Source organism: Oncorhynchus mykiss, chromosome 6, assembly GCF_013265735.2.
Source record: "Oncorhynchus mykiss isolate Arlee chromosome 6, USDA_OmykA_1.1, whole genome shotgun sequence".
Lineage (NCBI taxonomy): Eukaryota > Metazoa > Chordata > Actinopteri > Salmoniformes > Salmonidae > Oncorhynchus > Oncorhynchus mykiss.
The window spans coordinates 12,102,293-12,113,522 of record NC_048570.1 but is presented as its reverse complement, the minus strand read 5'-3'; the positions used below and the strand labels follow the sequence as shown (position 1 = coordinate 12,113,522).

The 11,230-nt window shown below is 42.0% G+C and overlaps 1 protein-coding gene across 2 annotated transcripts in view; it reads left to right on the top strand.

The window, feature by feature from the left end:
• rasef (RAS and EF-hand domain containing) overlaps positions 1–10,268 on the top strand; it is a 36,190-nt gene extending 25,922 nt beyond the window's left edge. The window contains exons 12-17 of one of the 2 annotated variants that reach the window (XM_036979416.1): positions 16–166; positions 339–420; positions 828–942; positions 7,592–7,711; positions 8,968–9,044; positions 9,581–10,268. In XM_036979416.1, coding sequence (XP_036835311.1) covers positions 16–166; positions 339–420; positions 828–942; positions 7,592–7,711; positions 8,968–9,044; positions 9,581–9,686 — 651 coding nt within the window. In that variant the 3' untranslated portion in view covers positions 9,687–10,268. Of the gene's footprint in view, positions 1–15; positions 167–338; positions 421–827; positions 943–3,287; positions 3,295–7,591; positions 7,712–8,967; positions 9,045–9,580 lie in introns of those variants that run through there. The other variant, XM_036979417.1, reaches the window with a different exon arrangement.
• The last annotated feature ends 962 nt before the right edge of the window (positions 10,269–11,230 follow it).

Sequence of the window (11,230 nt, the reverse complement as noted above, 5' to 3'; positions counted from 1 at the left end):
TGTGTGTGCATACAGGCAAAGGAGAAGGAGTCAGCTGACCTGGGATATATGACATCAGAGAAGGCCTACCGGGTGGTGTTGGCAGGTGACGCGGCGGTGGGCAAGTCCAGCTTCCTGCTCCGCCTCTGCAAGAACGAGTTTCGAGGAAACACCAGCGCCACCCTGGGTGGGTGTGTTAGCTCTCACCTGCGTACATAGTCAGCACTGACCCAGCTGTATTCCACAGTGGTGGGGTTGTATTCATGGCTAGCTGCCTGGGTCAGCTATAGGAGATATGTTTAGCAGTGGTGTGGTCTTTGGAATAGTGTGTTTGAACACTCTCTTGTGTTTGTCCTCAGGGGTGGACTTTCAGATGAAGAGTCTGGTAGTGGATGGAGAGCCTACCCTACTACAGCTATGGGACACAGCAGGCCAGGAGAGGTGTGTGTGTGTTAAAAAAAATAACACAGCGTGTTAAATCAACACTGTGGAGTCTGTGGACCCGTAAACACACTGCAATAGTGTTAAATTAACACACTGCTTAGTGTCAATTCTAAATTCTAATATAAATTGTAGTTACCAACCATAACTGTATTTGTTAGAGACATGGTTGTTGCATCCGTCCATTTTTGGTCCTATGGACTTCAAGTGTGATCCTAAGGGTCTACAGACACACTTTCAGTGTTGATATTTAACACTGGACAATTTGCTGTGTTCCCTCCTATCTGCATCTTTGGTTTGAATATTGCAATAATGTTTTTCCAGTATGGCGAATCCCCACAATTACTCTATTTCAGCCTGTGTTCGGAGTGGTCCTGTGTTGACCTTTAACGCTGTGTGTGTCCCAGGTTCCGCAGCATTGCTAAGTCCTACTTCAGACGAGCCGATGGCGTCCTCCTGCTGTATGATGTCACCTGTGAAAAGAGCTTCCTCAACGTCCGAGAGTGGGTGGACATGATCGAGGTAGTAATATTTGATTGATATATACAGTGCCTTGCGAAAGTATTCGGCCCCCTTGAACTTTGCGACCTTTTGCCACATTTCAGGCTTCAAACATAAAGATATAAAACTGTATTTTTTTGTGAAGAATCAACAACAAGTGGGACACAATCATGAAGAGGAACGACATTTATTGGATATTTCAAACTTTTTTAACAAATCAAAAACTGAAAAATTGGGCGTGCAAAATTATTCAGCCCCTTTACTTTCAGTGCTGCAAACTCTCTCCAGAAGTTCAGTGAGGATCTCTGAATGATCCAATGTTGACCTAAATGACTAATGATGATAAATACAATCCACCTGTGTGTAATCAAGTCTCCGTATAAATGCACCTGCACTGTGATAGTCTCAGAGGTCCGTTAAAAGCGCAGAGAGCATCATGAAGAACAAGGAACACACCAGGCAGGTCCGAGATTCTGTTGTGAAGAAGTTTAAAGCCGGATTTTGATACAAAAAGATTTCCCAAGCTTTAAACATCCCAAGGAGCACTGTGCAAGCGATAATATTGAAATGGAAGGAGTATCAGACCACTGCAAATCTACCAAGACCTGGCCGTCCCTCTAAACTTTCAGCTCATACAAGGAGAAGACTGATCAGAGATGCAGCCAAGAGGCCCATGATCACTCTGGATGAACTGCAGAGATCTACAGCTGAGGTGGGAGACTCTGTCCATAGGACAACAATCAGTCGTATATTGCACAAATCTGGCCTTTATGGAAGAGTGGCAAGAAGAAAGCCATTTCTTAAAGATATCCATAAAAAGTGTAGTTTAAAGTTTGCCACAAGCTCCTGGGAGACACACCAAACATGTGGAAGAAGGTGCTCTAGTCAGATGAAACCAAAATTGAACTTTTTGGCAACAATGCAAAACGTTATGTTTGGCGTAAAAGCAACACAGCTGAACACACCATCCCCACTGTCAAACATGGTGGTGGCAGCATCATGGTTTGCGCCTGCTTTTCTTCAGCAGGGACAGGGAAGATGGTTAAAATTGATGGGAAGATGGATGGAGCCAAATACAGGACCATTCTGGAAGAAAACCTGATGGAGTCTGCAAAAGACCTGAGACTGGGACGGAGATCTGTCTTCCAACAAGACAATGATCCAAAACATAAAGCAAAATCTAATGGTTCAATAATAAACATATCCAGGTGTTAGAATGGCCAAGTCAAAGTCCAGACCTGAATCCAATCGAGAATCTGTGGAAAGAACTGAAAACTGCTGTTCACAAATGCTCTCCATCCAACCTCACTGAGCTCGAGCTGTTTTGCAAGGAGGAATGGGAAAAAATGTCAGTCTCTCGATGTGCAAAACTGATAGAGACATACCCCAAGCGACTTACAGCTGTAATCGCAGCAAAAGGTGGCGCTACAAAGTATTAACTTAAGGGGGCTGAATAATTTTGCACGCCCAATTTTTCAGTTTTTGATTTGTTAAAAAAGTTTGAAATATCCAATAAATGTCGTTCCACTTCATGATTGTGTCCCACTTGTTGTTGATTCTTCACAAAAAAATACAGTTTTATATCTTTATGTTTGAAGCCTGAAATGTGGCAAAAGGTCGCAAAGTTCAAGGGGGCCGAATACTTTCGCAAGGCACTGTGTATATATATATATATATAACTGATTGCATTTATATAACAACTGATTGGATGTATATAATAACTGATTGCATTTATATAATAACTGATTGGATTTATATAACAACTGATTGGATGTATATAGTAACTGATTGGATGTTTAATAACTGATTTGATGTATATAATAACTGATTGGATGTATATAATAATTGATTGGATGTATATAATAACTGATTGCATTTATATAATAACTGATTGGATTGATATAGTAACTGATTGGATGTTTAATAACTGATTGGATTTGTATAATAATTGATTGGATTTATATAATGACGTGATTGGATTTATATAATAACTTAATGGATTTATATGACGCTTTCCCAGGTGCTCAAAGCTCTTCACATAGTAAGGTTAAAACTCACGTCATCCACCACCACTGTGTAGCACCAGTTGGGTGACGCCACGGCAGCCATCTTGTAGTGTATACAATCAGTATCTTCCATAACACAAAACACTCAATACATTTAATGTGGTGACTTTGGAATGGTTGGGGCTTTGATGTATAAGAATTTGAGGTTTTGTCATCACAACAATATGCAATAGATGAAGCCTGCTGAAGTCCCTATGCACATGTTGTCGAGTGTCATTTGATGGGTGACAAGTACAGTATTTGACCCCAGTGTTCTCAAATTGTGTTCTCACTCTGTTTTTCACTCTATTTTATGTGCAGTCTACATGTAAGTGCTATGTGTTGCATGTGTGTGTTTGATTCTTGTTGACTTTCACTTTGCTAAAATAGATGTATGCTACATACGGTACTGCATGTGAATTTGTGTTGCATTGCTTGAGTGACTGAGTAGTGTGCATTTAAATACACATACAGTACCAGTAAAACGTTTGGACACACCTACAGTACTCATTCAAGAGTTTTTCTTTATTTGTACTATTTTCTACATTGTAGAATAATAGTAAAGACATCAAAACTATGAAAAACACATGGAATCATGTAGTAAAAGTGTTAAACAAATCAAAATATGTTAAATTTTAGATTCTTCAAAGTAGCCACCCTTTTCCTAGATGATAGCTTTGCACACTCTTGGAATTCTTTCAACCAGCTACACCTGGAATGCTTTTCCAACAGTCTTGAAGGAGTTCCCACATATGCTGAGCACATGTTGGCTGCTTTGCCTTCTCTCTGCGGTCCAACTCATCCCAAACTATCTCAATTGGGTTGAGGTCGGGGGATTGTGGAGGCCAGGTCATCTGATCCAGCACTCCATCACTCTCCTTCTTAGTCAAATAGCCCTTACACAGCCTGGAGGTGTGCTGGGTCATTAACATGTCTGGGAACGGGGTTCCGCTAGCAGAACCCCTAACCAACAGCCAGTGAAATTGCAGGGCACCAAATTCAAACAACAGAAATCTCATAATTCAAATTTCCCAAACATACAATTTTTAGACACAGTTTTAAAGATAAACTTCTCGTTAATCCAACCACAGTGTCCAATTTCAAAAATGCTTTTCGGCGAAAGCACAACATATAGTTAGGTCAGCACGTAATCACAGAAAGCATACAGCCATTTTCCAACCAAAGAGAGGAGTCACAAAAAGCAGAAATAGAGATAAAATTAATCACTAACCTTTGATGATCTTCATCAGATGACACTTCCGGGACAACATGTTACACAATACATGTATGTTTTGTTCGATCAAGTTCATATTTATATCCAAAAACCTCAGTTTACATTTGGCTTTGCCTCCAAAACATCCCGTGAATTTGCACAGAGCCACATCAATTTACAGAAATAAACTTTGATAAAAGATACAAGTATTATGCACAGAATTATAGATATACTTCTCCTTAATGCAACCATTTTGTCAGATTTCAAAAAAGCTTTACGGAAAAAGTAAACCCTGCAATAATCTGAGTACAGTGCTCATTGACCAAAACAAGCAAAACAGATACCCGCCATGTTGTGGTGTCAACAGAAGTCAGAAATAGCATTATAAATATTCACTTATCTTTGATGATCTTCATCAGAATGCACTCCCCGGAATCCCAGGTCCACAATAAATGTTTGTTTATTTCGATAAAGTCCATAATTTATGTCCAAATATCTCCTTGTTGTTTGTGCCTTGAGTTCACAAATCCATGACGTGCGATCACTAGGTCCAGACGAAAAGTCAAAAAGTTCCGTTATAGTCCGTAGAAACATGCCAAACGAAGTATAGAATTGTTTTTAACATAAATCTTCAATAATGTTTCAACAAAATTCCTTTGTCTGTAGAATTGCAGTAGAACGCAGGTCGCTCTCACGTGAGGGCGCGTGGTCAGCTCATGCCACTGGCAGACAGCTGACTCGAAGAGCTCTCCTTCCCTCATTCTTCACAGTAGACGCATCAAACAAGGTTCTAAAGACTGTTGACATCTAGTGGAAGCCTTAGGAAGTGCAATATGACCCCATAGACACTGTATATTCGATAGGCAATGACAAACCTCAGATTTCCCACATCCTGGTTGGATTTTTTTTTCTGGTTTTTGCCTGCCGTATGAGTTCTGTTATACTCAGACATCATTCAAACAGTTTTAGAAATGTCAGAGTTTTTTCTATCCAAATCTACTAATAATATGAATATCTTAGCTTCTGGGACTGAGTAGCAGGAAGTTTACTCTGGGCACGCTTTTCATCCGAACGTGAAAATGCTGCCCCCTAGCCCAAACAGGTTAAGCGCAAGCCAGATGGGATGGCGTGTCGTTGCAGAATGCAGTGGTAGCCATCCTGGTTAAGTGTGCCTTGAATTCTAAATAAATCACAGACAGTGTCACCAGTAAAGCACCATCACACCTCCTCCTCCATGCTTCACGGTGGGAACCACACATGAGGAGATCATCTGTTCTCCTATACTGCGTCTCACAAAGACACGGCGGTTGGAACCAAAAATCTCAAATTTTAACTCATCAGACCAAATGACAGATTTCCACTGGTCTAATGTCCGTTGCTCGTGTTTCTTGGCCCAAGTTTCTTTGCAGCAATTTCACCATGAAGGCCTGATTCACACAGTCTCCTCTGAACAGTTGATGCTGAGGTGTGTCTGTTACTTGAACACTGTGAAGCATCTATTTGGGCTGCAATCTGAGGTGCAGTTACCTCTACCTAACTCATCATCTGCAGCAGAGGTAACTCTGGGTCTTCCCTTCCTGTGAGAGTCCCCATGTGAGCCAGTTTCAACATAGCGCTTGATGGTTTTTGCGACTGAACTTGAAGAAACTTTCAAAGTTCTTGAAATGTCCCGCATTGACTGACCATCATGTCTTTAAGTAATGATGGACTGTCATTTCTCTTTGCTTATTTGAACTGTTCTTACCATAATATGGACTTGGTCTTTTACCAAATATCTTCTGTATTCCACCCCTACTTTCTGACAACACAACTGATTGGCTCAAACGCATTAAGAAGGAAAGAAGTTCCACAAATTAACAAGGCACACCTGTTTATTGAAATGCATTCCAGGTGACTACCTCATGAAGCTGGTTTAGAGAATGCCAAGAGTGTGCAAAGCTGTCATCAAGGCAAAGACTGGCTACTTTGAAGAATCTCAAATATAAAATATATTTTGATTTGTTTAACACTTTTTTTGTTACTACATGATTCCATGTGTTATTTCATAGTTTTGATGTCTTATTCTACAATGTAGAAAATAGTAAAAATCAAGAAAACCCCTGTCACGGTCGTTGAATGGAGGAGAATACATCTTATTTAATGAAACTTAACAAACTTACAAGACAACAAACCGCTAAATAGAACCACGTGCGGACACAGGCAACTAACCATAGACAATAACCCACGAAATACCCAAGGAATATGGCTGCTTAAATATGGTTCCCAATCAGAGACAACGATAAACAGCTGCCTCTAATTGAGAACCAATCTAGGCAACCATAGACATACATAACACCTAGGCTAGTAAACACCCATAGACATACAAAACCCCTAGACAGGATAAAAAACATATACATCACCCATGTCACACCCTGACCTAACCAAAATAATAAAGAAAACAAAGAATACTAAGGTCAGGGCGCGACAACCCCTTGAATGAGTAAGTGTGTCCAAACTTTTGACTGGTACTGTACGTACACACGTGTGTTAGATTGATTGTTCGTGGTGTCAAGACATTTTGAAATGTTTGTTTTGAAATGTTTGAAAATCACAATTTCATTGTTGTAGCTCTTGAATCATTTGACTGTATTTCAGTTGATAACGCTACGTGTGTAGTTGCTGTGTTGCATGTTTAATGCATCTAAAATTGCACACTATTCCCTATATTGTGCACTATACACTGAGTGTACAAAACATTAAGAACACCTGCTCTTTCCATGAAATCCTCTTCAATCCGTGTGTAGATGAAGGGGAGGAGACCAGCTTTGAGTTATGGATGGTGTATGTGTCCGTTCAGAGGGTGAATTGGTAAGACAAAATATGTAAGTGCAGGGTATGACAGTAGGTGCCAGGCGCTCTGTTTTTGTGTCAAGAACTGCAATGCTGCTGGATTTTTCACTCTCAACAGTTTCCCGTGTGTATCAAGAATGGTCCACCACCCAAAGGACATCCAGCCAACTTGACAACTGTGGGAAGCATTGGAGTCAACATAGACCAGCATCCCTATGGAAACGCTTTCGACACCTTGAAGACTGTATGCCCCGACATATTGAAGCTCTTCTGAGGGCAGAAGGGGGCGGGATGGGGGTGCAACACAATATTAGGAAGGTGTTTCTAATGTGATGTATACTCTCACTGTATGTAGCCATGCGAGATCAGTTTGCATAATTATGCATTTTTCCAGCTTCACGAGCCAGATTGATCTTACATTAATATACGCTACTTGGAAAAACACGAATGGGCCCTAGTAAAAAATAGTACACTATAAATACTGAGAAAAAAAATACCTTGATCAAAACAAAGTAGTGCACTATGAAGGGAATGGTGTGCCATTTGGGACTGTTGTTGTAACCTGCTGTCCATATCTGTTCAGGACGTGTCCCAGGACGACATCCCCATCATGCTGGTGGGGAATAAGAGTGACCTGAGAGAGCAGGCTCTGCAGGACGGGATCACCTGTGTCACCACCAGCTACGGAGAGAAACTGGCCATGGTGAGACCGCTCAACCTCAACATCTTAGCACTTTTACTTAACATAAGAGCCAAGTTGTTTTACCTGTGTCAAGGAAACTCCAAACCCTAGTTACATTTTGGTCATTTGGAAGATAATTTTATCCAGAGCGACTTATAGATGCTTCTACTTGTACCCTAGAACTGTGTTTCCCCACTCCAGTCCTCAAGTAACACCAACTGTACCTCCAACGGTACCCCCCAACAGTACCCCCCAACAGTACCCCCAACAGTACCTCCAACAGTACCCCCAACAGTACCCCCAACAGTACCTCCAACAGTACCTCCAACAGTACCCCCAACAGTACCCCCAACAGTACCTCCAACAGTACCCCCAACGGTACCCCCAACAGTACATCCAACAGTACATCCAACGGTACCCCCAACAGTACCTCCAACAGTACCCCCAACAGTACCTCCAACGGTACCCCCAACAGTACCTCCAACGGTACCCCCAACAGTACCTCCAACGGTACCCCCCAACGGTACCCCCCATCGGTACCCCCAACGGTACCCCCAATGGTACCGCCAACAGTACATCCAACAGTACATCCAACGGTACCCCCAACAGTACCTCCAACGATACCCCCAACAGTACCTCCAACAATACCCCCAACAGTACCTCCAACGGTACCCCCCAACAGTACCCCCATCGGTACCCCCATCGGTACCCCCAACGGTACCTCCAACGGTACCTCCAACGGTACCCCCATCGGTACCCCCATCAGTACCCCCAACGGTACCTCCAACGGTACCCCCAACAGTACCTCCAACAGTACCTCCAATGGTACACATTTATATTGTAACCCTGGACAAACACACCTGATTCAACTTGGGCCTCCAAAAAAAATGAGTGCTGTACCTGAGGACTGGTGTTGGAAAACACAGTTCTAGGGTACAACTAGAAGTCACTCTGGGTAAACTGTAAGTCACTCTGGGTAAAATCATCTACTAAATGACCCAAATGTAAATTGGGGTTGGAGTCCACTGCCCTACAATATAGTCTAGAACTAGGACCCAGAATTTTGCCTGGTCAGGTCACATGGTCTGGCAGACTCCTCGGCCCGGTTATTATGTATCAAACTTTATTATGTATTAAACTACTAGCACACAGCTCAGACACCCATGCATACTGCTACATAAGTTCTCCTAAACCTGCTACAAAAAGTTAATTCTGACAAAAGCTGGATCCCTTCTAGCCATGACCTGATTGAGAGTTGTGTTGTTGTTTCCTATCAGACGTATAACGCCCTCTTCTGTGAGACCAGTGCCAAAGACGGCTCCAATGTCATAGAGGCCGTGCTGCATCTGGCCAGGTAAGATATACCAGCTCCTAGTCATCTGTTGTCTCTCTCTGCTTAGTGATATTTACCTGTCCATGATCGGTCTGCTTTGGATACGTTTTGATAAGGATATTTTCCTAAACTGTTCTTATAATGGGGCGGCAGGGTAGGCGGCAGTGGTTAGAGCGTTGAACTAGTAACCGGAAGGTTGCGAGTTCAAACCCCCGAGCTGACAAGGTACAAATCTGTCGTTCTGCCCCTGAACAGGCAGTTAACCCACTGTTCCCAGGCCGTCATTGAAAATAAGAATTTGTTCTTAACTGACTTGCCTGGTTAAATAAAGGTAAAATAAAAAAATAAAATAAAAAATAATACCAACATGTAGAACAACATGTAAAGCTTTGCTGCCCTCTAGTGTGCAATAATGTTCTTTACCGTCCATCATATTTACACTAATGCCCATACAGTGGAAGTGTGCCTCTCTCCTCACTCTCTCTCCTCACTTCCTCACTCTCTCTCCTCACTCATACACACCACACACACACACACACACACACACACACACACAGAGAGGTGACCAAGCAGGTTCATGGGGCTGAGGACCAGGAGTCTGTGACTAACCTCTATAGAAGTCCCAACAAGAAGATGCCCACCGTCACCTGCTGCACAGGATAAGATACCAAACAGAAACGCTACTAGAGTAACCAAAACTCACCACCTAAGGAACCACATCAACAGAACACCACAACACTAGAACACTGTGTCCAACAGCAGAACAAGAGAACAATGGGACTTCAGAAGAAAAGAACACAGGAGAATCTGATCAGAACACTAGAGTACGTACAGTAACATTAGAACCACAAGACAGCTGGTTTTCTCATATAACATCAACTGTACTGCTTAATGCTATAGGATAACTCATATTGAGCTGTTAAGAAAGACAGCTAATGCCTGTGTGTGTGTGTGTGTGTGTGGTGTGTGTGTGTGTGTGTCTGTTTGTGTTATTATGCGCTTGCATGAATGCATGGGTGCTTGTGTTATATGCAGACGTCATTCACATCCTGGTTAGTAGTGAAATCTAATCTCCTATGCTGTTGATTGTGTCTTATGAAACCTCTGTGTGTACCCAATAGTCATACATTGGAAGTCAGAAGTTTACATACACTTAGGTTGGAGTCATTAAAACTTGTTTTTCAACCACTCCACAAATTCCTTGTTAACAAACTGTAGTTTTGGCAAGTAGGTTAGGACATCTACTTTGTTTACAGATTATTTCACTTATAATTCACTGTATCACAATTCCAGTGGTTCAGAAAATTACCTACATTAAGTTGACTGTGCCTTTAAACAACTTGGAAAATTCCAGAAAATTATGTCATGGCTTGAGAAGCTTCTGATGGGCCAATTGACATCAATTGGAGGTGTACCTGTGGCTTTATTTCAAGGCCTTCAAACTCAGTGCCCCTTTGCTTGACATCATGGGAAGAAAAAAAAATAAGGCAGACTAAGGTTTGCAACTGCACATGGGGGCAAAGATTGTACATTTTGGAGAAATGATGAAACAAAAATAGAACTGTTTGGCCATAATGACCATCATTATGCTTGGAGGAAATAGGGGGAGGCTTGCAAGCCGAAGAACATCATCCCAACCATGAAGCACGGGGGTGGCAGCATCATGTTGTGGAGGTGCTTTCCTGCAGGAGGGACTGGTGCACTTCACAAAATAGATGGTATCACGAGGAAGGAAAATTATGTGGAAATCTTGAATGAAGCATCTCGAAACATCAGTTAGGAAGTTAAAGTTTGGTTACAAATGGGTCTTCCAAATGGACAATGACCCAAGCATACTTCCAAAGTTGTGGAAAAAACGGCTTAAGGACAACAAAGTCAAGGTATTGGAGTGGCCATCACAAAGCCCTGACCTCAATCCTACTGAAAATGTGTGGGCAGAACTGAAAAAGCGTGTGTGAGCAAGGAGGCCCACAAACCTGACTCAGTTACACCAGCTCTATCAAGAGGAATGGGCCAAAATTCACCCAACTTATTGTGGGAAGCTTGTGGAAGGTTACCCGAAACGTTTGACTCACAATTTAAAGGCAATGCTACCAAATACTAATTAAGTGTATGTAAACTTCTGACCCACTGGGAATGTGATGAAAGAAATAAAAGCTGAAATAAATCATTCTCTCTACTATTATTCTGACATTTCCCATTCTTAA